The sequence below is a fragment of the Phocoena phocoena genome, chromosome 1, assembly GCF_963924675.1.
Source record: "Phocoena phocoena chromosome 1, mPhoPho1.1, whole genome shotgun sequence".
Lineage (NCBI taxonomy): Eukaryota > Metazoa > Chordata > Mammalia > Artiodactyla > Phocoenidae > Phocoena > Phocoena phocoena.
Window position 1 is genome coordinate 177352306 of NC_089219.1, and position 27685 is coordinate 177379990.

The 27685-nt window shown below is 36.9% G+C and overlaps 1 protein-coding gene across 1 annotated transcript; it reads left to right on the top strand.

Annotated features, from left to right (window-relative positions):
- Positions 1–930: 930 nt before the first annotated feature.
- Positions 931–27685, top strand: RGS18 (regulator of G protein signaling 18). The gene is made up of 5 exons (XM_065892446.1): positions 931–1233; positions 1720–1821; positions 2847–2908; positions 25037–25203; positions 27175–27685. Exons 1-5 carry the CDS (start codon positions 1115–1117, stop codon positions 27430–27432), a joined length of 708 nt encoding a protein of 235 aa, XP_065748518.1. The 5' UTR covers positions 931–1114; the 3' UTR covers positions 27433–27685.

Sequence of the window (27685 nt, forward strand, 5' to 3'; positions counted from 1 at the left end):
CTGAACCAACTTTGAGTTGCCGTTTCTTTTTTAATAAGAACATAAAATAAACAATCCTACAAACTGCCATCTCTAGTTACAATATTTCATTAAAAACATTTTAACATTAAAAAAGGCAAAAGGACAAATTCAGAATAAGTGCTTCATATTAAAAATAGATACTATTGGGCTTCCCTGGTGGCGCAGTGGTTGAGAGTCCGCCTGCCGATGCAGGGGACGCGGGTTCGTGCCCCGGTCCGGGAAGATCCCACATGCCGCGGAGCGGCTGGACCCGTGAGCCATGGCCGCTGAGCCTGCGCGTCCGGAGCCTGTGCTCCGCAGCGGGAGAGGCCACAACAGTGAGAGGCCCGCGTACCGCAAAAAAAAAAAAAAAAAAAAAAAAAAAAAAAAATAGATACTATTAAAAAATAGTTTAAGGAAAAAATTACATATGATCTTTTATTCCCATTTTCATCATGGATTGGTAAAAATTTTACAAATGTCTGAAGTCATTCCATGGACCTGTGCTTAAAAATCATTGAATTAAATGCTTCTTACTATCCCCTTCAACTGTGAAACTCTATGATCTATCTTCTTATTTTGATACAATATGTTAAGCAAATGTGATTAACATTACATAGCATTATGTCAGTTAAATGTAATTTACCTAATTCAATGTATTTAAATAAGTAAAAATACTTAATTTTAAGAACAAGGGAAAATATGATTGGTGTAGCACTTTGCCACACACATTTTAACGCGTACTACACACGTTAAAGACCTTTTTAAAAAGTTCCTGTGGGAAATGACAGTGTCATTTGGGTCTAGCATCATTCTGGTTGCACAAACTAGAAAGAGAAGTTGCGCTGTGGTAATACTAGTCTTTATCTCAGAGACCAAGAGTCATTTTGCAAATTTGTAGTATCATTTCCCTAAACAACTCCGGACTGAATTGTACTTTAGTTCCTCAGTTCTATATTTTTGCAGAGGCAGAAACCCAAGCTCTTGATTTTCTTTTTTAAAGTGTTGCTGACGGGTTGAGATAACTTTTTACTCCATTATGTATAACCATGGAATAGCATTAACAAGTGAAAGATGTAATAAATTAGACATCTCTACATTTTAGAGAGAGAAGATGGCAACATCATTGTTTTTCTTTTCTCAATTAAATATGTGTGAACCAAAAGAAAAAACTTTTTTCAAGTTAATATATGGTTCGGGAAAAGAAGAAACAAGCAAAGAAGCCAAAATCAGGTAAAAATCATAATTTTTTTAAGTTAGCCTTATACTTTTAAAAACATGATTGACATTGAATATTTGTTAGCACTTGTTTTTAAAATATCTGGTTGAAAATATATTGATTGTAATATTACAACTGAAAAAAATCTATTTATTAGGAGTAAATAGCTGTTAAATCTAAAAGTGTTTTTATTTTTTAAAGTGCAACAATTTTAACCACACAGGAGAACTTGTAATAATATTTATTGAAATATAATCTCAAATACTTTAAAGTCACTGAGGGGAAATAAAACAAGTATATTTCACATATGCTATCCTAATTCCTCCATAAACAGTATTTAAATGAAATTCTTAAGAAAACCACTGAGCGTGTCCAGAGTGAGGGAGGTGGGTGAGAAGGGGTGTCCAGGTGATTACCAATCCCAAATCTGTTTGTCAGTCAGAAGGAGAGATTTCAATTGTCATCCAAGTTGTCCTGAAGCTAATGCCTTTTCATTACAGAGCTAAGGAAAAAAGAAATAGGCTAAGTCTTCTTGTGCAGAAACCTGAGTTTCACGAAGATACTCTTTCCAGCAGATCTGGGCAATTGGCCAAAGAAACAAGGTGAATAACTTGTAATTATCTGGGGGGGACATTTTGCTGATTCTATCGTTAAAGATTTAAGAAAGATGAAATTAGGGATTACCATTTTATTGGATATTACACAGTAATATAAGGAAGGGTTAGCGATCTCATTTCAAAAAAACTAGATATATTCCATAAAATTAAACCATTTTAATAGCTTGAATTAAGTAATCTCATAAAAATTTAAAGATGCTCTTTTAAAATTATATGCCTGCCAATTTTAAATGATATATTTTACTCCTTCATCACTTTGTATTTTAAACTGATGAAATACTCATTAATTTAAGAGTTTGCACAATGTCATTGAGAAATGCTATTCATCTCTTTCTTCAGTAGTTTGGAAAAAATGCCCTAGGTACAGTATCAAGTAAAGCACAAAAAGGGATGTTTTGTAACTTGTAGCCATTTCTTTAGTTCAAACAGAAAATGGAATAACTTTATACACTAGGATAATATAAATTTTTCCAAATATGAACAATAAAAGATCCAAGACAAATATATTCAATTATCAACATTTCTAAAATATTTGTTGTATTAAGAATGTTTCCTATTTCTTACCCTTTTAAAACTTCATTAGTCAAACTTCCTGTATCTGTTAAAAAAATTGTTGCATATTTTGGTAAGAGTTTCAAGGAAACTGCAGTTTTAAAAAAGTTTGACTGAAAGACACTGTTAGATTAGGTTCTCTTATTTGCCAAATTAAGAAAGATAATTGACCTGATTTCTTTGTTTTTAACCTAACACATGATTATTTTTCCCTAGAAAATAAAATAATTCATGAGAAAATAATGTTATTTTAACACATTGTTTTATAGGCAAAACCCAAAAGAAAGTTGACCAATGTTTTTGAACTTTCCAATATAAATACAATTTCCATTGTATAATAATCAAAGGAGAAATCCTGTGAAATATGACTGAAAAGAGCAGTATGATAGCACATGTTAGAGAAGATTCATAAGTAGAGTTTCTGCACACTCCATTATAAAACATTGTTTCTTGAACAGAATCTCTCCTGAAGAAGCAGTGATATGGGGTGAATCATTTGACAAACTGCTTTCCCATAAAGGTTAGTGCTACTTTTCCCAAATACTTTATTCTTTAATGGAAAAGTATACAAAATATGTGTGTAACTATACAAAGCAGGCTGTCATAAAAATTTAGTCTGATTGATAATTTACAGCAATACGAGTTTTTGATCCACAGAAATAACTAAATAATAGAACAGTCAGCTAATAAGAGTATTTTAAAAATACTCTTATTTTATTAAGAATTACTTATCGTGGGGCTTCCCTGGTGGCGCAGTGGTTGGGAGTCCGCCTGCCGATGCAGGGGACGCGGGTTCGTGCGCCGGTCTGGGAGGATCCCACGTGCCGTGGAGCGGCTGGGCCCGTGGGCCATGGCCACTGAGCCTGCGTGTCCGGAGCCTGTGCTCCGCGACGGGAGAGGCCACAACAGTGAGAGGCCCGCGTACCGCAAAAAAAAAAAAAAAAAAAAAAAAAAAAGAATTACTTATGGTGGATGAAATATTTCTTGGTGCTGGATGAATAGTTTCATATTTTCAGTGTTTTTAGTTTGTGAATGAGATCCTTGGTTTTATTAAATCCCAGATTATCTGTGTTATTTTTACTGTTAAGTGATCAAAAATCTAAAGCAGCTCTTTTCATGGATATTTAGGAAAACTTCAGGAAAATATATATTGTTTTAATTTTATAAATGCTTCACTCTTTGCATCAGTCGTCAGAATTTTGCAGAGTAGTTGAGAATCAGGTGGGCATTTAAGGTGGAGCTTTGTAGATGAGATGGAAAGTGAGGACAAACACTGAGTTTGTCCAAGCCCAGGTCAGAGGACAGGCTGCCTGGATTGCTAATCCTTGGAGTCAACTGCATAAGGAAACAGCTGAGTAAGCATTTTTTCCTGGCCTTTATTCAATCCACAGTTTCTTTCAGGGAGCAAAACTGACAGACTGAACTGAGTAGGCAATGAGGCTAAGCAACCACAGGGTTCATTGCTTTCCACGTTAAACCAGGCACAGTCTGCTTAAGAAGCAACACTTTATCACTACCAAATAGCCACACACTTCCTCTAGCCCACAGCTTTTATTTGTATCTCCAAATTCTTCTATTCCTTACTGCATTTCTTTGGGTTAGCCTGAGGCTAACTACTGTTTACAGCGTTGCCAGTGGTTTTCTCATCCTAAGGTGTCTACTGGAAGCAGGAGCTCCTGTTGCTGGGAGTGCAGTACTTGCAGTTCAGCCTCAAGTACTGTGCACTCTTTGATGAAACCAACTTTTCTAATCTGTCTTCATGTCCTGTAATTTTCTCCTAATTGTCCATCCACCTATAAGGTTTTGGTGACCGGTTCATGTTCCCCTGGATTTACTGACAGAGAATCCTATTTCTGCAGACTCTCCCTGAAGACCTTCCCTCTTCTAATGAAAACAGATTCTGCCTCTGAATTGTAATATTGACTCAGAGAAAGAAAAGTATAGGTAGAGAAATCAAGGCTTAAATTTAGGCAAGGATGTAGTGACAATGGAGGGTAGTGGTAAGAAAGGAAGTTCATACTGAAAAAAATTTAATGTGTTACTCCATCCTCATTTCACCTTAATGCTCTATCACTCCCTATTTTGGAGAAAAATAATGTGAACAGCTTTCTCCAACTTTTCTTCATTCCCAATATCCACCCATTTCTTGACTTTTGTTAAAATTCTTGCCAAATATATGTAAAACCTATCTCCCATTCTCATTATCTCCTCTGTCACTGTCTTGGTTCAGGTATTTATCTAATTACAACCTGTGTAAAACTTTCCTCCCTAATTCATGCCCCCCAAACTTATTTCTTCTTTTAATCTCCTATTATTTCCACCATTTGGGCACAACTCAGCCCTTGAGCCTCTTCACTAGTCAGAGCAAGGAAAAAAAGAAGTGGAATTCATTTTTTTTTCCAGTTTGAATGTTTATTATAAGGAAACATGTCTTTTCATCTGTGGATCGCCAAACCCAGCACATCACCTGGTAAATATTAAGTGTTCGAATAATATAACCAAATTTGTTGCTAGGAAAAACTGTCCTGGGTCCCTTTCGAGATTTGAGCTCTGGTTCTCTTCTGCCTCACAATCACTTTCCTAATCACTTTCATATTCAGCCCCCTCAACTGTAAATGGAGATCACAATGTCTTTAGCTCCAATAGAAATAAATTTCTGTCAGGATTAAATGAGATGAGTAAGAAGCCAATCACTGTTTTCTGTTTCTTTTTTTTTTTTTTTAACATCTTTACTGGACTATAATTGCTTTACAATGGTGTGTTAGTTTCTGCTCTGTAACAAAGTGAATCAGCTATACATATACATATACATATATCCTCATATCCCCTTCCTCTTGCATCTCCCTCCCACCCTCCCTATCCCACCCCTCTAGGTGTTCACAAAGCACCGAGCTGATCTCCCTGTGCTATGTGGCTGCTTCCCACTAGCTATCTATTTTACGTTTGGTAGTGTATATATGCCCATGCCACTCTCTCACTTCGTCTCAGCTTACCCTTCCCCCTCCCCATGTCCTCAGGTTCATGCCCTACATCTGAGTCTTTATTCCTGTCCTGCCCCTAGGTTCTTTAGAACCATTATTATTATTTTTTTTAGATTCCATATATATATGTTAGCATACGGTACTTATTTTTCTCTTCCTGACTTACTTCACTCTGTATGGCAGTCTCTAGGTCCATCCACCTCACTACAAATAACTCAATTTCATTTCCTTTTATGGCTGAGTAATACTCCATTGTATATATGTGCCACATCTTCTTTATCCATTCACCTGTCGATGGACACTTAGGTTGCAACAAGCCACTAACTGTTTGACACTACACAAATGTAAATGGCTTCTGCTATCATGAAAAATAATTATCAACAATAAATTTAATAATCTTTTTCTGTTTTGCAACCTGCTCCCAGCTGTATAAACATCACTTACAGGGTTAAATTTCAATGGAAAGAAATATATAAGCTGGACTTTTCTTTAACTTAATACATTGGTATATAATAATTTCATCATACTCTCACGACCCATTAGAGAGAATAAAGGTTCTCTCTAGGCAATTAGTCCTACAGAAAATCCTCCCCTGGCATTCTCTAATCATGTTGCTTTACAAGTAGTCAAAACCAAATGGAAAAAAATCTGCTCCTCTCTGTTCTCTACTGGTGGAAATATTAAAGTTCTGTAAAACAGCAGCAGTTGGAACCTAGAGGGCGTAGCATGAATAACAAAAATCAGCACTGACCCACGTAGACATTATCATCATTGCTCATGATCAAAGTGCTAATTAAATTATACTGGATTCATAAAAAATTATGTTAATGGTATTCTTTTAATCAATCCCCAAAATTCAGTTATTCTAAATTGCAAATCTTATTGTACTATTAAATTATAAAGCTTAAAATAATCACCTAAGAAAGTCTCATGGGTGCAATGGTCAAATTCAGCTCATTTCTATTGACTTGACTGTAGGCCAAAAAGAAAAAAAAAAGGAAAGTTCCTATACTCATGCACACACAAACACACACACACTTCAAGACCTTGCTCTATCAGATTTTATAGAATTTCCGTTTCGTTAAATGTGTAAGTTTCTCAAATTCTGTATGCCATATCTATATAAAGGAAATGGAAAATGTATTAAATTTATTCAAATGGGAAGTGAAGTGATAAGTCAAACAAAATACATCAGAAAATTTGAGTATTTATTTGACAAAAAAATGCCTGATACTAAAACCACTGCAGAATAATTATTAGCATCTTTAGGAAAGGAGCAGAGTAGATGGTTCTTATGCTAGATTTTAGGGGATTAATAAAAAATTCACTAGCTGGACAAAGAGAGAAAGAGATCATCCAAGCAGAAAGCCAACATAGGCATGGGGCATTAAACAGTGCAATTTATTTAGCGAACTAGAGAGAAAGTAATTCTTTATTGAGAAACATAATTTGAAAAAGGGTGGCTTAGGGTAACAGGTAATAGATGAAACTTAAGCAGAAAGAACAGTGTTTTTGCTGTGTTCCACAGAAACCAAGGAATCCATGGAGTGTTTTGATAATTCCACTATTATATTCAAATTTCATTCCTAAAATGTAGCTTAACTCTTTTAAAATTAAAAAAAGCACAGAAGGTAAAATCCAAGGAAATATAACCAAAGTAGGGACTTTAGTTAATAATAATGTATCAGTATTTTTTTTATTAATTATAACATATGTAGAGGCTTCCCTGGTGGCGCAGTGGTTAAGAATCTGCCTACCAATGCAGGGGACACGGGTTTGAGCCCTGGCCCGGAAAGATCCCACATGCCGCGGAGCAACTAAGCCCGTGCGCCACAGCTACTGAGCCTGCGCTCTAGAGTCCGCGAGCCACAACTACTGAGCCCACATGCCACAACTACTGAAGCCCACACTCCTAGAGCCTGTGCTCCGCAACAAGAGAAGCCACTGCAATGAGAAGAAGCCCACGCACCACAATGAAGAGTAGCCCCCGCTCGCTGCAAGAAAGCCCGTGTGAAGAAATGAAGACTCAATGCAGCCAAAAATAAATAAATAAATATATATTAAAAAATTATAACATATGTATCTTACCAATGTAAGATGTTAATAATAGCAGGGATCTGGAGGTGTGGGGTGTGTGGAAGCTCTGTCCTATCTTCATAACTCTTCTGTAAATCTAATCTATTCTAAAAGTAAATGTTATTTTAAAAAATGAACTCAAATATGTTATACAGTAAATTTAATACACTGCAGTCCATCAATAATTTAACCTCCGTTCCTCATTTGTTTCTCTGCAGATAGGTAATTTTTTTCCTGCCTTCCCTGTTTATTGACAAATTTGCCTGAAACTGCAAAATGAATCATAAAAATCTATGATTTAAAACCATATATGACAATAATTTCTAAATGTTGTTTAAGAAAAACAAAAAGAATAAACCAAAAACCAGTATCAGACTGTCATTCATAATCAATTTCAAACTTAGTTATCGGTCTTCTTACCAATTGACTTTATGAAAATAAATGTTACCAATATGAACTTAGCAAATCAATTAATTCCAATAAAATTACATATATATGTATATTACACTCACATATTTGTGAGTGTTTGTATGCATATATTTATATGGTTCTGTGTAAGACAGCTTTGAAAGTAAAACAATGCTGCTGATAATACATAATTTTGAAAACAATTGGATAGTTTAAAAAATGCCTGTAGAACTTGCAATGTTTCATGTAGGCTTTAGAAAATCATTACATGAAATTATGTCGATGTGTGCAAGATCTCAACAGGCAGAGGAAAAGGTTATTCCCGAGTAGAGAAAAAGGCAGGAAAAGGGCTAGAGAAATAAGCGATTTGCGCTTACTGGGCTTATAACCTAGGAAAGCAAGCAGGTCGCATTCACTGAGGTAAAGAGTAGTGAAAAATCACATTGGAAAATCAAGTTGGGGACAAACTCAAGAAGAGTTTGTTTGTTAGAAAGCTAACTCTGATGGATAGAAAGGTAGAATTCTATGCATATAATAGGACTACCTACAAGGTTGTTACAAATATCAAAGTTAACCTCAACGTAAGGGCTATTTTGGAAAGAAAATGGAAGAACTTGGTGACTGAATGAATGTGTGCTTATGTTGTAAAGTGAGGTGGTGAAGAAATAGGAGATGAAGAAAAAGGAGCCAAAGATCTCTAGATTTTGTTCCATATTAATAGGAAGGTAAGAATGCCTTTTATAGATCAGAAATAGAGGTGGAAAAAATAGATTTGGAGAAGATAACAGGTGAGACTTTGAACTTTTTTAGTTGCTGGTAAACTTTATCAGCAGTTTTGCAGGGTTTTATAGGCACACACCTAGAATATAGAAGCATGATTGATTATGGAAACATTTTCTAACCATCTCACATACTTGATAAGTAAAGATTTGAAAGAGAAGGTTATTTCCTATGAAGGGAGTCTCTGTCAATAAAAAAAAACTTCCAACTACTACCTGTTTATTTTCCTGTACATCCTTTTTTCCAGTCACTGCAAATAATTCCAGTATTTTTAGTCTTTTTATTAACAACTATTTGCTTGGACTTTTTGCACTTTAAATTGTGATCATATATACTAAGCTTAATTTTGAGATTAATTCATGATAAGGTAGGATAAAAGGAATATGTGAGTCATTTCACCCCCTTGATTTAAAAACATGAACTGATGATACTGTGGGAAGTACATATTACTGACTTTGAGGAAAGGCTGCAAGAAAGTGCATACCTCTCTTTTGGGGAAGGAAATTAGCACTTCTCCTTACACTTTTCACCTTGTGGCTTTTTAAGCTGCCCTTTCCAATTTTCAGTTACCAGTTTTCTGCAAGATAAGGGATTCCAGGATTCTACAAATTTAACTTTCTGAATCAAGCTGACCCATAACAAAGATGCAATTACTTTATCTATCTAAAAAATAAAAGTAAGTAAAATCCAGTCTAGATTATAAATGGGCCACACAAACAAAGCATTATTGCACAAGTAACCACCACATTCTGTGGCAGGTCCAAAGTCAAATATCAAAGGAGAAGCAAGGCAACCTAGTACCTAAGATACCACACTGTATTTGGGTTTCCAACTTCTGAGTTCCTTGACTTTTTGTTTCATTTGGTTTCTTGGCATCAGAGAAATACTCCAACAGATGTCAGAGTTTCAATTTAGAAACATGCAATTACAAGCATTTCATATTTGTATGACACATTGAGCCAGCTTCTTCCAGTGTGAATTCTAATCCCGGGTTCTATCAAGCGCTTTTGGCAGGTGTCTTCACCACTGCTTCGTTCTAAAGGACTGTTTAGTAAGTTACTGCCTCTGTGTGAGAAACGGTTCCATTGTGACCTGACTTCATGCAGCTGCCCCGAGTAAGAGAAACAGGAAGTAACTAGTGTGCTGGGATAATCCTGCACGATATTATGTATTATTTGTTTTAAAAGTCATTTACTTAAACTTTTAAATAGATGAACTACCTTCTCATTCACCATTAATTTGTTTCTTGAAGCAGTATTTATTCTCCCCTATTATATTCATATTATGGCAACAAGATCCATTCACTTTAACTCACCATGAGCACTTTTAACACACAGCGCTTTTCCTTACGTTAATGCTGTGACTTCATTTTGAATGTCTGTATCAAACTCAAGACTAAGCACGGTGGTACTCCAAAGCCCAACGGCTGCTACAGAGCTGACACTCACTCATGCTTTGTGAATTAGTGAAGGACTATTTAAGTAGCATTCATGTTATTTTCTGGAAGGCTTCTATAGTCATCTTAAGTAAGCTGATTTTTCTCTGCTGCTCCAAACAGAATTAGTCACCCCTGCAATTCTCATTTCTTAGTCCTTGGTCTATACATGCCTGTCTTGCCTATTAATCTCCATATTCCTCAACAGTAAAGACTTTGTTGTTTCATGGCAGTTGAAAGACAAACGTTCTATAATTATAAACAAAATAAACCTGGATTCAAACCCCTGTGCTGTCTTTTCCCAGCGGTAAGATTCAGGGCAACTCAATTTCTGAACCTCAGCTTCTTCATCTGTATAAATGGGTAGAACAGGACTTAACTCCTTAGGGCTGGTGTGAAAATTAAATGGAACTGCCTCAATAAAAGGCATATAGCAGTGTGCCACGGCCTTAGCAAAGACTCAAAACTTCTAACTATTGTAATTAATATCATTGCATTTTCAGTTTATAATACCGTCCTCAGGTTCATACTGTTTCACAAATAATTAAAAGATAGACAAAGGAAGTTATTTTTAATAAGTAACAATTTCAGTTGTCTGGCATATGGATGATCCCTTCTAGGTGTCAATACAAAAAGTTTCTTATAATTGAGATTAATAGGAAAAGTGATGACCATATCCTCCTAAAATTGTCACAGCAATTTATCAACTTGCTTTAGGAACAATTTGGTATTTAAAAACTGATCAATCATGCTTATATATGACATATGGATAGAATAAAATGAAATCCCAAAAGCATTTCCCTTCACTGGGGTCAAAGCAACTTTATTCATAAGCCCAATAAAGCATATTCTTAATTTCCTCTTTCCCGTCTAGGTCTGACCTGGAACAGGCTGTTCTGTTGTAAGACAGCAGGCATTTCATTTGCTAACCTTGCTTTAATTTCCATTTAAATAGTAACAGAGGAGCAAGTAAGAACAAGACAGTTGTCTCTCACTGTGGGAGGGGAAGAGGCAGGACCCACATCATCAACACACAGGGCAATACCACCCAATGACAGGCTTTTCAATATCAAAGTGCACATTTCCATACGACCACTTTTTTTTTAATTAGGATGACCTGAAGATGTTTCACCATCATTTTGCGGTCTTGCTTCCAATTGTTTCCTAATATCTAGTCAAGGAATCCTCCTCAGAAATCTACTTTACAGCAGCTACCGAGCAAATAAGAAATTTCAGAATTCTATTAAAAAAATACAAAGAATCTATCAGTTGTGAAGATAATTATGAGATAAATTAAGAGAATATACATATAGTTAGGATTCAATCCAGCAAAAAGTGGATGTTAATTGGAGGAAAAAAGGGCAAACGTTTTAGAAATTTTAAAGAGGAAGAAAGTATGGGTGCTAAGTAGAGGTTTTTGATTTTACACTAAAAATTCCTCAAGGGGGAATTCGCAATATATTTTTTTAAAGTTCTGGCCAGAGGCTGGGGCATGACTACGTAACTACCTAAAGTTTGGTTTAAGCCAATTGGTCTACAGATGGTTGTTTTTGTTGTGACTTTTCTTTCACACACCTAAACATTGCCCACATTTCAAACTCTACTTCAATTTTTTTTTTTTTTTTTTTTTTTTTATGTGTTACGCGGGCCTCTCACTGTTGTGGCCTCTCCCGCTGCGGAGGACAGGCTCCGGACGCGCAGGCTCAGTGGCCATGGCTCACGGGCCCAGCCGCTCCGCGGCATGTGGGATCCTCCCAGACCGGGGCACGAACCCGTGTCCCCTGCATCGGCAGGCGGACTCTCAACCACTGCGCCACCAGGGAAGCCCCGATTTTGATTTAGGGGTTGAAAGGCATGTTTTGCCTTAGTCTCCTTGTTTCCTTCTGGGATCATTACACAAGAAGAAGAAGGAAAAAAGAAAGACAAAAAGTAAAACCAGAGATTAGGCAACAAAACGATCTTTCTAGTCGCATAAATGGAAAAGGAAGAAGTTTTCAAGCTGTTGCCAATCAGTAGCCAAATGATGCTCATTCAGCCTATTTTCTAAAGTCATCAGCCTGGGGCTCCAGCTTTACTTGAAAGTCTGAAAGGTTGCTGCTGCGATGTAGCTTTCCAAAATTAGAGGAATGTAACCTTCGACAATAGTAATGACTCAAACTGCTTTTTTACAAGTTCAGGTATTGAGCTACAGAGGGTAAAAGAGTTGTGGAAAGGAAAGTCAAACAGACCGCACTGAGGAACAGTAATCCCTAAGAGTGCTGGTGGGTTAACAAGTCAGGGTAAAACCCACTTGTCTGACTCCCTGTTTTTCACTTTGATAGCTATCTTGGCTTAAAAATAATAAAAACAGAGACAGATCATTAACTTTACTCTGAGAATATATACATTTGTAGGTATTGGGGGAAAATCTTCTATCTGTCAAAAAGCTTCAAGGAATCATTATCCATTTATATTTTTCTGCTACATTCTGAGCAAAGCACACTACACAGCATGAGAACTAGATCTTGAAAATCAAACACTAACTGTGCTAGAGAAATAAGAACAAGAGTGGTTCAATATCACTCACATTGATCATTCTTCCTTCTCCTCAGAGACTAGAATTTGTTGACTTAAGCAGGAAGCGCTTAGAACTAAGGCCTCCTTAAGACAGCTGTGTTTGACTAGGAATTATCTTACCAGCATCTAATCACTGTGGACAAGTTCTGGGTGGCATGTCAGTCCTATGATGCCTTCTCAAATCCTTGTTGAGACTGACCTTTGCTTGTCTTCCTAGTTTCTTCGCTAAGGTTTAACCACTAACATCTGGTGCTCAGGATCAATTTACCAAGGAAAAGGAATGGCAGACTCTCCTCTCACCCCAATGAAAACACCAATGGAAGGAGCAGTGGAGTAGAAGAGGCCGGCCCACAGGGCTCCTCTATCATGGTAGTGTTTGGAGAGATCCCATACCTACCACTTAGGGAATGTCTGTAGGTTATGCCATTTCTGGCTGTTGTTTTCTTACATTAAGTTCCTGGATCTCTAATATAATCAAACAGTTGCTTTCAGCATTAAAAACAAAAATGAGAACACAATGCTTCATGACAAACAGGACAAGTTCTAGATATAGGAGAAGTAAATGGTGACATGTAACACATGATTTGAGGACTATAGTAGTTTCTTGTGGCTGTGTAACAAGCTATGATAACTTTAGGGACTTACAACACAAATATATTATCTTACAGTTCTGTAGGTCAGAGGTGTAGCACGGACCTCACTGGAAAAAAAATCAAGGTGTCATCAGGCTGTTGTCCTCTGTGGAAGGTCTTGGGGAGAATCCCTTTCCTATCCATTTGGGTTCTTGGCAGAAGTCAGCTCTTTGCACTTTTGGACCAAGGTCTCCATTCTCCTGCTGGCTCTAAACTAAGGCCACTCTCACCCTCTGGAAGCCACCACACTCTGGCTCTTGACCATCTTCTGCCATCTTGAAGGGCAGCAAGAGTGCTTCTCACATCGCATTCCCCTGACCCACTTCCCTGCTTTCCTCCTTCACTTTTAAGCACTCATGTGATGAGATTGGGTCCACCTGGATAATCCAGGATAATTTGCCCCTCTCAAGGTTCTTAACCTTAATCACATCAGCAAAGCTTCTGCTCCATGTCAGGTAATGTAGTCACAGGTTCTGAGGGTTAGGGCATGGACATCTTTGAAGGACTGTTACTCTACCTATGACAGAAAGTGCTGCCTTCTTGAGAAAGATCTACTTCTACAACTTGTTTGTTTGAAAAGTGAGATCTGGGACAATTGAATTTATATGAATCTCAGTTTTCTCAGATATGAAAATTAATATGACATATTCCAGACATATGTTGTAGTATTAAATGTAGTAATGTGTATGAACAGCACTTAGCCCTCAAAACCTTTAAACATGTTAAAAATGCAAACCCTCTTAGTTATCACCATAGTTCTACCACATTCATTCTTCTTGCTTCATTCTATATGGAACTTATTATATTACAAATAATCATGGACCATGAGGAATAGTTCTAGAGAACAGTGAATAGAAGAAATGAATATAAGTGAAAATGAGTAGACAAAGAAAGTTATCATTTACTTCACAGTTTTTTTGCCTTAATGCTAGAATGTATGCTTCTCCCTCTTTAAATTCCTGAATTTAAGTCTCTAATATTTTGTTCAGAATCTTTACATCTGTGATCATTGGTCTATAATTTTCCTTTCCTTTCTTAATCGTTATTTCTGGGGGTGCTGTTGGTGTTACATTTGTCAGGTTATGGTATAAGAGTTATCCTAGCCTCTTAAAATGAGAAGGAAATTATTCATCCCTCCACTGTTTTCTGTAAATTGTATAAGAATAGAATACTTTTTTCTTAAATGTTTGATGAAATTCACCAAATCTGGGCCCAAGATTTTACTTTGGGGGGGTGGTATTTTTATTATAAAAATCTATTAAGTTAATAGTTTCAGATTTTTCACTTCAGTGTCAGTTTGGGTAGGCTTTCTTTACACAATTTTCCCATTTTATTTAAATTATATTTATTGGCATAAAATCATTCATAATATTTACTATCTTTGTAATATGTCTAAGATCTGTGGAAATATCACTGATTTGCTTCCTACTACTATGAAACAGCCTCACTAGGAGTTCTATTTTATTAATGTTTTTGAAGAACCAACTTTTGGCTTTGTAAATTTTCTCTATGGTTTGTTTTCTTTTACATAGACTTCTTTTATAATTTTTTTTCCTTCAACTTACTGTGGCTTTAATTTTCTCTTGTTTTTAAATCTTCTTAAAGTAGAAACTCAGATTTTATTTTTTACTAGTATAGCATTTCATGTGGTAAATTTCCCTCTAAATGGGGTTTAAACTGCATCCTACAAAATTTGATGCGCTGTATTTTTATTATAATTCAATTGTAAATACTTTCTAATTTCTCTTTTGATTCCTTCTTTGATCAATAAATTATTTATATGTGTTGTTTTATTTCCAAATATTTGGGGGCTTTTAAAGCTATGTTACTAGTTGATTTTTTTTAACACCTTTATTGGAGTATAATTGCTTTACAATGGTGTGTTAGTTTCTGCTTTATAACAAAGTGAATCAGCTATGCATATACATATATCCCCATATCTCCTCCCTCTTGCATCTCCCTCCCACCCACCCTATCCCACCAATCTAGATGGTCACAAAGCACGGAACTGATCTCCCTGTGCTATGCGGCTGCTTCCGACTAGCTATTTTACATTTGGTAGTATATATAAGTCCATGCCATTCTCTCACTTTGTCCCAGCTTACCCTTCCCCGTCCCTGTGTCCTCAAGTCCATTCTCTACATCTCTATCTTTATTCATGTCCTTCCCCTAGGTTCTTCAGAACCTTTTTTTTTTTTTTTTAGATTCCATATATATGTGTTAGCATACGGTATTTGTTTTTCTGACTTACTTCACTCTGTAAGACACACTCTATGTCCATCCACCTCACTACAAATAACTCCATTTCGTTTCCTTATATGGCTGAGTAATATTCCATTGTATATATGTGCCACATCTTCTTTATACATTCATCTGTCAAGGGACTCAGGTTACTTCCATATCCTGGCTCTTGTATATAGAGCTGCAATGAACATTCTGGTACATGCCTCTATTTGAATTATGTTTTTCTCAGGGTATATCCCCAGTAGTAGGATTGCTGGGTCATATGTTAGCTCTATTTTTAGTTTTGTAAGGAACCTCCATACTGTTCTCCATAGTGGCTGTATCAATTTACATTCCCACCAACAATGCAAGAGGGTTCCCTTTTCCCCACACCTTCTCCAGCATTTATGGTTTGTAGAATTTTTGATGAGGGCCATTCTGACCAGTGTGAGGTGATACCTCATTGTAGTTTTGATTTGCATTACTCTAATGATTAGTGATGTTGAGCATTCTTCCATGTGTTTGTTAGCTACCTGTATATCTTCTTTGGAGAAATGTCTATTTAGGTCTTCTGTCCATTATTGGATTGGGTTGTTTGTTTTTTTGATATTCAGCTGCATGAGCTGCTTGTATATTTTGGAGATTAATCCTTTGTCAGTTGCTTCGTTTGTGAATATTTTCTCCCATTCTGAGGGTTGCCTTTTCATCTTGTTTATGGCTTCCTTTGCTGTGAAAAGCTTTTAAGTTTCATTAGGTCCCATTTGTTTATTTTTATTTCCATTGGGCAAAAAGGATCTTGCTGTGATTTATGTCACAGAGTGTTCTGCCTATGTTTTCCACTAAGAATTTTATAGTGTCTGACCTTACATTTAGGTCTTTAATCCATTTTGAGTTTATTTTTGTGTATGGTGTTAGGAAGTGTTCTAATTTCATTCTTTTACATGTAGGTGTCCAGTTTTCCCAGACCCACTTATTGAAGAGGCTGTCTTTTCTCCATTTTATACTCTTGCCTCCTTTATCAAAGAAAAGGTGACCATATGTGCATGGGTTTCTCTCTGGGCTTTCTATTCTGTTACATTGATCTATATTTCTATTTTTGTGCCAGTACCATACTGTCTTGATGACTGTAGCTTTGTAGTATTGTCTGAAGTCCAGGAGCCTGATTTCTCCAGCTCCATTTTTCTTTCTCAAGATTACTTTGGTTATTCAGGGTCTTTTGTGTTTCCATACAAACTGTGCAATTTTTTGTTCTAGTTCTGTGAAAAATGCCATTGGTAGTTTGATAGGGATTGCATTGAATCTGTAGATTGCTTTGGGTAGTATAGTTCATATCTTGGGGCACAAATCAAGCCTTGGTAAATTTTTTAAAAATGAAAGCATATCAAGTATCTTTTCTGACCACAATGCTATGAGACTAGATATAAATTACAGGAAAAAAATCTGTAAAAAATACAAATACATGGAGGCTAAACAATACACTACTTAATAACCAAGAGATCACTGAAGAAATCAAAGAGGAAATCAAAAAATACCTAGAAACAAATGACAATGAAAACACAATGACCCAAAACCTGTGGGATGCAGCAAAAGCAATTCTAAGAGGGAAGTTTATAACAATACAATCCTACCTCAAGAAACAAGAAACATCTCAAATAACGAATCTAACCTTACACCTAAAGCAATTAGAGAAAGAAGAAAAAAAACCCCCAATGTTAGCAGAAGGAAAGAAATCATAAAGATCAGACCAGAAATACATGAAAAAGAAATAAAGGAAACAATAGCAAATATCAATAAAACTAAAAGCTGGTTCTTTGAGAAGATAAACAAAATTGATAAACCATTAGCCAGACACATCAAGAAAAAAAGGGAGAAGACTCAAATCAATAGAATTGGAAATGAAAAAGGAGAAGTAACAACTGACACTGCAGAAATACAAAGGATCATGAGAGATTACTACAAGCAACTATATGATAATAAAATGGACAACCTGGAAAACATGGACAAATTCTTAGAAAAGCACAGCCTTCCAAGACTAACCAGGGAGAAATAGAAAATATAAACTGACCAATCACAAACACTGAAACTGAGACTGTGATTAAAAATCTTCCAACAAACAAAAGCCCAGGATCAGATGGCTTCACAGGCAAATTGTATCAAACACTTAGAGAAGAGCTAACACCTATCCTTCTCAAACTCTTCCAAAATATAGCAGAGGGAGGAACACTCCCAAACTCATTCTGTGAGGCCACCATCACCTTGATACCAAAACCAGACATATATGTCACAAAGAAAGAAAACTACAGGCCAATATCACTGATGGACACAGATATAAAAATTCTCAACAAAATACTAGCAAACAGAATCCAACAGCACATTAAAAGGATCATATACCATGATCAAGTGGGGTTTATACCAGGAATGCAAGGATTCTTCAATATATGCAAATCAATCCGTGTGATGCACCATATTAACAAACTGAAGGATAAAAACCACATGATCAGCTCAATAGATGCAGAGAAAGCTTTTGACAAAATTCAACAGCCATTTATGATAAAAACCCTCCAGAAAATAGGCATAGAGGGAATTTACCTCAACATAATAAAGGCCATATATGACAAACCCACAGCCAACATCGTTCTCAATGGTGAAAAACTGAAACCACTTCCTCTAAGATCAGGAACAAGACAAGGTTGTCCAATCTCACCACTCTTATTCAACATAGTTTTGGAAGTTTTAGCCACAGCAATCAGAGAAGAAAAAGAAATAAAAGGAATCCAAATTGTAAAAGAAGAAGTAAAGCTGTCCCTGTTTGCAGATGACATGATACTATACACAGAGAATCCTAAAGACACTACCAGAAAACTAGTAGAGCTAATCAATGAATTTGGTAAAGTAGCAGGATACAAAATTAATGCACAGAAATCTCTTGCATTCCTATACACTAATGACAAAAAATCTGAAAGAGAAATTAAGGAAACACTCCCATTTACCATTGCAACAAAAAGAAAAAATACCTAGGAATAAACCTACCTAAGGAGACAAAAGACCTGTATGCAGAAAACTGTAAGATACTGATGAAAGAAATTAAAGATCATACAAACAGATGGAGAGATATACCATGTTGTTGGATTGGAAGAATCAACACTGTGAAAATGACTAGTTGATTTTTGATTAAAACCCTTATGGGCAAAGGACATACTGTGTAAGACTTCAGTCTTTTGACATTTATTTATATTCATTTTACATCCTAGCATGTGATCCATCTTAGATAATCTTGCTTGTGCACTTGAAAATATGTATTTGGTAGAATGTCATATAATTGTCAATTAGGTCAATTTAGTTGATAATGTTCAAGTTTTACATATTCTGATTGACATTCTGTCTATTTGTTCTATAAATGTATGAGTGAACAGAATTAAAATCTGGAAGTATAATTGTGAAATTTTCCCCCTCGTTTCCTGCTATCCTTTTTTTAAAATTTTTAAAAATTTTTGGCTGTGTTATGTCTTCATTGCTGTGCGCGGGATTTCTCTAGTTGTGGTGAGCAGGGGCTACTCTTTGTTGCAGTGTGTGGGCTTCTCATTGCGGTGGCTTCTCCTGTTGCCAAGCATAGGCTCTAGGCACGTGGGCTTCAGTAGTTGTGGCACAAGGTGGGCTCAGTATTTGTGGCTTGTGGGCTCTAGAGCTCAGGTTCAGTAGTTGTGGCACATGGGTTTAGTTGCTCTGCGGCATATGGGATCTTCCCAGACCAGGGCTCAAACCCATGTCCCCTGCATTGGCAGGCAGATTCTTAACTACTGTGCCACCAGGGAAGTCCTCTACTATCCTAAATTAAATAATTTCTATTTTCCCATCTTCTAGTCTACTCATCTTTTCTTAGGCAGTTGTTAATCTGCTGTCATGCTGATCCAATGAATTTTTTTTGCTTCAGGTATTTTCCATTTTGGTTCTAGAAGTTCCATTTGATTGTTTTCTATAGTTTCAATTTCTTTTCTGAGTTTTTGCATCTATTCACTCCTTATTTCTTTTTTAACCTTTTCATTCTTCAACATTGTGCTATTTCCAACATTTCAGGTATCTTGTGGTCTGTTTCTATTGACCACTTTTGTTATTGATAATGGGTCACATTAGACATTTCTTGCATGCCTAATAAATTTTTATTGTATGTGTGCAAGGAGGAAGATATCGGAGTCTAGATTATGCTGTCTTCCTTTAAACAGCATTAGATTATTTTTCTGGCAGTCAGTTAAATCACGGGTGGATCCTCTTGATTCTTTCTGATCAGTTTGATATTTAAAACCAATCTCTTTCCAATTTATCTTAGTTTGAGGACAAAGACCTTGCCTGTATTATTTATACCAAAAATACAGCCTTTCTTGGATATCTCCACTATAGCTGGGCCAGAAATCCAAAGTCTCCCAGACCCATGCAAACTCCCTGATCTCCATTTACCTCTCAGCACCACTGTAGCTATACTCTTCTGGGCTTCACAGAGTTTGCCCTGCCTGTGTACAGCCTGACCCTCAGCCAAGGATCTACAGGTAACCTGCATGTAGACTTCCAGGCACCCTCTGCATGTTTCTTTCTTCTCTTTTTTCCTCTGTACCCTGACCCACAAATCCCAAACATATCATGATCCCCAAACTCATCTCTGCCTCCTCAACAAGACTTTTTTGCTAGAACTTTTGTATTTTTAATGAAAATTTGTACTTTTTCTCATGTGTTCAATTATTACTTATTTCTTTCAGTAAGTAAATATTGAGTGATTTCTTCATGCTGGGGATTTTTGTGGCAAATTAGACAAGGGCCTTCATCTCATGAATCTCACAATATAGCATGAGAAACAAAAATAAGGAAGCAACTGCAGCACAATAGTTTAAATGTTACCCACTGTAGGAAGTCATACATGAAGGACACCCAACTTATTCTTGAGAGATCAGTGAAATCTTTCCAGATAAAGTGATCTCTAATTTAAACTTCAATGGGTGATACAGATTAGCCTGATGAAATTAGATTGATAAAATTGGAGTAGGAAGAGAAAATCTTTCCAATAGAAGCTAAAGAGATGTGGGAACATGGCACATGAATGGAACTCTAAGTTATTTCACTGTGCTTGGAGCTTAGAGTGTGAGAAATAGAGTGGAAAGAGATTAAGGGCATTGTTGGAAATTTTTCAACAGTGAAGAAACATAATTAAGTTTGTACTCTAGAAAGATATTACTGACTAGAATGTGAATAATAACTTGGAAAGCGTTGGCGGGGGGTAGCAGGGGAGGGAAGCAAGTGAAGCCTGGAGTCAGAGTCACCATTTAGAAGGTTTTCATAATAATCTATGTAAAATATGATCCTGGTCTGAATAAGGGTAATTCCAGATTGAATAAAAATAAAAAGACAGATGCATGATACATAAAGAAGATAAAGTTGAGAAGATTTGATTATCAATTGAGTTGAGAAGAAAATTGGAGATCCCTAAGGATGCCAGGGTTGCGGGTTAAGCTGTTGAGTGGATGGTGTCATTGCGTGGGAAACATTCTGGGAAGCTTTTGGGTGAAGATATTGAATTCAGCTGTGATGTGATTATTTTGGTGGGAAATTCAGTGAAGATGTTTACCAAATGTTGGGTGATATGAGCTTGGAGCTCAGGAAAGAGACCTGAGCCGGAGATCATTTCTGAAAATCATCAGCATATTCATTGTGTTAAAGTGTTGAAGTGATTGCCCTGGAATTGGAATTAAAGAGAAGAAGGAAGAAGGATAAACTGAGAAGTATTTAGAAAAGCAGTAGTCAGAGATATAAGAAGAAACTCAAGAGTGTATGTGCCATAGAAAAGAATTACAGACATATTTCATCTTTGCCTGCTGTCATAGAGAGATGAAGTAATATATGGATTGGAAAAAAATTTTTTCCATGGAATATTACAGTAAGTCATTTTGGTAAAAATTATTTAAGTCAAGCGTTGAGTAGAAACCACATTTTAATGTATGGGGAGGTAAATGAGTGAAGGGGATTAAGAGACCAACTGCAGAAAGCTTACTCAAAAGACTTTGTAAGGAGAAAGATATAGATCAGTAGCTGGAGGAATATCTGAGGTGAAGAGAAAAATTTTCTTCTAATGATTTCTTGTAATGAGATTAAAATCTTTTAATTAGATCAAAATTTAACTCAGAGAAACTTTTATTGTTTTGTAAGATTGTTTGTAATGCCTTATTTTGCCTGTAGGTGCCAGCAGTATGCAAAAAGTACAGAGGGAAGTAAGGGGGAAAGGAGTTTCAGGAAAAATGTTAGAAGACGAGGATACAGGAGGATAGAGAAAGAAAAGGGAGGTAGAAGAGGCAAGAAAAGGAGAAGAATGTAAAGAACAGAATCCCAGCGAACATCACATTTAACCAGGGAACAGAAGACATTAAGCCAGGCTTAAAGTAATCGGATGGTATAAATTAGGAGGTATGGTGTCCTAGAATCCTAGGAAGAAGAATATTTCAAAAAGGAGGGGATCATTATTATCAAATGCTGCTAGGTGAGAAATCTAGACAGGACTCATGAAATTTCCTTGTGTAATAACTCACCTGTGATAGCAGAAAGAGAAATAGGTCATAACTATGAGTAGAGAACAAATCTAAAGAAAGATTGCTAAAAATCGTTTGTATCCAACTCAAATGTGAATTTCTCTGAGAAAATTTATTTATTTATTTATTTATTGGCTGTGCTGTGCAACATGTGAGATCTTAGTTCCCCGACCAGGGGTCAAACATGTGCTCCCCGCGTTAGGAGCACAGAGTCTTAACCACTGGACTGTCAGGGAAGTCCCTGAGAAAATTTATCTGAAAAATCTAGAAGGAACATTTTTACCTTTTCTCAATGCTTCTATAATGCTCTCTTCTCTATTTCAAATACCATATAACTGAACAGCTTCACTTCTCTTATCCCACAGAAATGAAAACTTACGTCTACACACACACATACAAAATCTATACATAAATGTTTATAGCATCCTTATTGATAACAGGAATGGTTAAACAAATCCATACCATGGAATACAACATGGCAATGAAAAGGTACAAATTACTGATATACTGATGAATCTCCAGCAGATCATGGTAGATGAAAAAAGCCACCCCAAACAATATATACTACATGATCCCACTTATACCATATTCTTGAGTTGACCAAATTACAGCAATGGAGAACAGACTATTGGTTCCTAACATTTAAGGAGGGGTTGGGTGTGGGAAAAATGTGAGTATAACAGTAAAAAGGCAACATGAGATATCCTTGTAATCATGGAAATATTCTATATCTTAACTATATCATTATCCTATTTGTGATATTTTTACTACAGTTTTACAAGATGTTATATGGGTGGAAACTGGATAAAGGGTACAGGGGCTCTGTCTCTGTTACTTCCTACAACTACATGTGAATCTATAATTTTCTCAAAGAAGTTTAATTTTAAAAAAAAATACCGGGGCTTCCCTGGTGGCACAGTGGTTAAGAAGCTGCCTGCCAATGCAGAGGACACGGGTTCGAGCCCTGGTCCGGGAAGGTCTCGCATGCCGCGGAGCAACTAAGCCCATGCGCTACAACTACTGAGCCTGCGCTCTAGAGCCCTCGAGCCACAAGTACTGAAGCCCGCGTGCCTAGAGCCGGTGCTGCACAACAATAGAAGCCACCACAATAAGAAGCCTGCGCACCGCAACAAACAGTAGCCCCCGCTCGCGCAACTAGAGAAAACCCAAGCGCGGCAACAAAGACCCAACGCGACCAAAAATAAATGAAAAAAAAAAAACCTATTAGCCCAAAAAAGTAGAATATCATAAATAGTTGAAAGAACCCTAGTATTAAAGTCAGATTGTCTTAGTGTTGAATCCTGAGTCTGCCACAGTTTTATCTATGAAACTTTACCTAACTGAACCTAAAAAAAAAAGGATAGTCATCAAGATCATCAACATCATCATAACCATCACCGCCCCCCATCAAAACCCAGATAGAGTACTTGCTATATGCCAGTTTCTGTTTTAAGCCTCCTGCACGTTTAATTCTCTAAACAGCTCTATCAGGTCGGTTTTATCATTATCTTAATTTTAAATATTGAGAAACTAAGACACAGAAAGGAAAAGTAATTCCCTCAGGACCACATAGTAACTAGCTGAACAAGAACTTGAACCCTGGTAGTCTTCCATAAGACTTGATACCTGCCCCTAACATTCATGGGGCTCAGGAAAAAAGTAAAAATGGAGGCCCCATACTATATTTCTAAATGCTTAAGAGTTACAGATCAGGCTAATAAACTGTTAAAAATAGACATTTTGGGCTTCCCTGGTGGCGCAGTGGTTGAGAGTCCGCCTGCCGATGCAGGGCACACGGGTTCATGCCCCGGTCTGGGAAGATCCCACATGCCGCGGAGCGGCTGGGCCCGTGAGCCACGGCCGCTGAGCCTGCACGTCCGGAGCCTGTGCTCCGCAATGGGAGAGGCCACAACAGTGAGAGGCCCGCATACTGCAAAAAAAAAAAAACACACACACAAAAAAAAACACATTTTATCCTTCTATTGTGACACATGGTAGATTACGTTTGAATATAAAATTCTCAGACTCTTCCCAGTTCTACCCTATAAGCATAGCCCACCTCGCTTCACTTTCCACCCATGGTTTGGTTCCACACTGTGAGAGGCCTCTTTGCACATTTGGGTGGACACTCCAGCGTGCAAATTCAAGTCCTGTCCACACTCAAGCCTTGGGGTGTGCATTCCACTGAGACAGGTGCCTTTGGTGGATGTATCTGGGGAAGAGGACTGTGCCAATCCTGGAAACACAAAGCCTTTATTTTTTCTTTGAAGATGTTGGGGGTAGGAGTTTATTAATTAATTAATTTATTTTTGCTGTGTTGGGTCTTTGTTTCTGTGCGAGGGCTTTCTCTAGTTGTGGCAAGCAGGGGCCACTCTTCATCGCGGTGCACGGGCCTCTCACTATCGCGGTCTCTCTTGTTGCAGAGCACAGGCTCCAGACGCGCAGGCTCATTAGTTGTGGTTCACAGGCCTAGTTGCTCCGTGGCATGTGGGATCCTCCCAGACCAGGGCTCGAACCCGTGTCCCCTGCATTAGCAGGCAGATTCTCAACCACTGTGCCACCAGGGAAGCCCCACAAAGCCTTTTAAAGGGAATTTCAGGGTCCTGAGTCCAAGAAGCATGGTCTAGAAGTTGAGAGATGATCTCCAGCTGGAATGGCTCTTTGGCTCTGTAGAATAACCCTACAACACTGACCCCAAGGAAAGGCACAGCTGAGAGAGACCCAAAGTGAGGTCCAGATTTAAGGTCCCTGTTACTCAGGTCTAAGTATGATACCAGCCTCATTTCAACAGAAATGGTACTTACCTTTCATAGTTGTGAAGATTTCAGCTAATTGTTAACATGGTTCCTCATGAGCAAGATGTGTGCTACTGCCCTGAATTAGAGGGAAGACGCTTCTTCTGCTAACACTCACAGTTGTACTTCAATATCAAGTAGCATATATTCGCATCAATATATTTTAGTTAAAATATATCACTTCTTTCCTTGGTAGATGGACTGGAGACTTTTACCAGATTTCTTAAAACTGAATTCAGTGAGGAAAACATTGAATTTTGGATAGCCTGTGAAGATTTCAAGAAAAGCAAAGACCCTCAACAAATAATTCATAAAGCAAAAGCAATATATGAGAAATTTATACAGAATGATGCTCCACAAGAGGTAAAGATGATTGTAAAAATTTACATCTGAAAATTTTTTGAGAGAATATGTTTTCGTCAAATCGGTACTGCCATACATTCTAACAGAAAGGTCAGAATTTTGTTGAAACAAAAATGGTGGTTATTTACAAGCATGACTCATGTTATTCCCTTCTCTTTATTGCACTTCACATATATTTTGTTTTTTACAAATTGAAGGTTTGTGACAGCCCTGCCTTGAAAAAGTCTATCGGTGCCATTTTTCCAACAGCATTGGTTCACTCCATATATCTATGTAACATTTAGGTAGTTCTCACAATAATTCTTACTTTTTCCATTATTATTATACTTGGTATGGTGATCTGTGATCAGTGATCTTTGATGTTTCTACTGGGACTCACTGAAGGCTCAGATGATGGTTAACCTTTTTTCGCAATGAAGTTATTTTTTAATTAAGGGATGTATGTTGTTTCTTTAGTCATAATGCTATCACACACTTAATGGATTATCATGTAAACATAACATTTTTATGCACTGGGAAACCAAAAAATTTGTGTGACTCACTTTATTTCGATATCCCCTTTACTGAGGTAGTCTGGAAGGGAACCTGCAATATCTCTGAGGTCTGCCTGTATATAGATTTCTATTTACAAACAGAATGCATTATAAGATATTGCTATGGAAGGAAAGGTATAACTGAAGTTACTCCTCAGGGTATTTTATTCTAGACTAAGAGTGAACACAATTAATTGCAACATTTAGATTCATTCATTTATCATGTTAATCACCTTAGCACAAGTAACTGCCGGTAGAAACTAAAGATTTTTGCACGTGATGAAGGTAAGAGAAATCAAGAAGTTTGCATTATGTACTATTTTAATGTTAGCTCATCTGCCTGTACAAAGTTTCATTTGCCCTGTAATTATTATTCCTACACATTAAGATGGACTAAAAGAAAATTTCATAATAGAAAGATGAGGAAAACCTAATGTGGCAATGGTTCAAGTGAAAAAACAATTGTGATTTTTTTTTACTGCAAGCTCAGTATGAGGTAACTGTATGAAACAACTGCTAAAATGGCTATTAAACCAGCAAATATTACTTCACTATCCTTGAATATGAATTAGAGTTTCTGTATTTTTAGTACATGCTCAATAAATAGTGTCTTTTCACTGAAGTGTAGAACTGATAACCTGTCACTGTTAAGAGTTCTGTTTGACTATAAATTGTTGTTGTCCACGAGGTAGCACTGCTTATGTAGATACTGTCGCACATGAAATGACAGTTATTTTCCTTGTTTCAGTATGTCTCAGTCTGTTTTGTGTTTCAATGTATTATCCTGTCTTCCCCTTACACACAAGTAAACAAAGGCGGCTGGTTATGTGGTGTTACCCACAAAGGAAAAGAAACCTGCCTGAAAACTTAGCACCATCAAAGCCGAATATATCATCAATGTTTTGATAAAAAGCATTAAAGGATTTTATATCTTTATACACACACACACACACACACACACACACACATGTATATATGCATATAGGCATTTTCAGCACACGTTTGCCTGTATGAAAACATCATAATATAATGAAAAGAGCACTGGGATATAGCAAAAGCCTCACATTGAAATCCCAAATATGCCCCAAACACACTGCTTGCCCTCACTCAAAATAATTGAATTTCTACAAAGTTTAGTTTCCACTTTGAAAATGAGTTGAATCTAACGATCTCTAGGACACCTAACATTACATTGTTCCATGATCCTACACTGGCAGAGACTGATAAGGACCGGGTGCAAAGGGAGAGAAGAGCCAGGTAACATGCCAACCCAGAGTGAATCACTGGATCCCTGGACCCACAACAGGAAAAGCACCAAGCATCCAAGTGCTGTATGCCCCCTCCAACGTGGAGTCAGTCCTTTACTTCTGTTTCTCAAAGGTGTTTACTTAAGTAGATTGACAATAATTACACTTTTATTATTGTTATTATTATCCAGGTTAACCTTGATTTTCACACCAAAGAAATTATCACCAGGAGCATCACCCAACCCACCCTCCACAGTTTTGATGCTGCACAAAGCAGAGTGTATCAGCTCATGGAGCAAGACAGTTACACACGTTTTCTGAAATCTGACATCTATTTAGACTTGATAGAAGGAAGACCTCAGAGACCAACAAATCTTAGAAGACGATCACGTTCTTTTACCTACAATGAATTCCAGGATGTAAAGTCAGATGTTGCCATTTGGTTATAAAGAAAATTAATTTTGCTCATTTTGCTGGCAAGCTTATATATCTGCTTCTAAGATATAGCGTGTTTACGTTAACAAATTGGTAAGTCTTTTAAAATAAAGTGCGTCATTTGAAATGATTTAAAAAATGCAAACCAAAATTTTTATTCTGACAATATATACTCTATCTACCAAGATATTCTGTAAAAGCTTTCATCTGACTTCATTTCATTCATAGTCAGAAACACTTACTGCTTAATTAAAAGGCAGAAAAGAA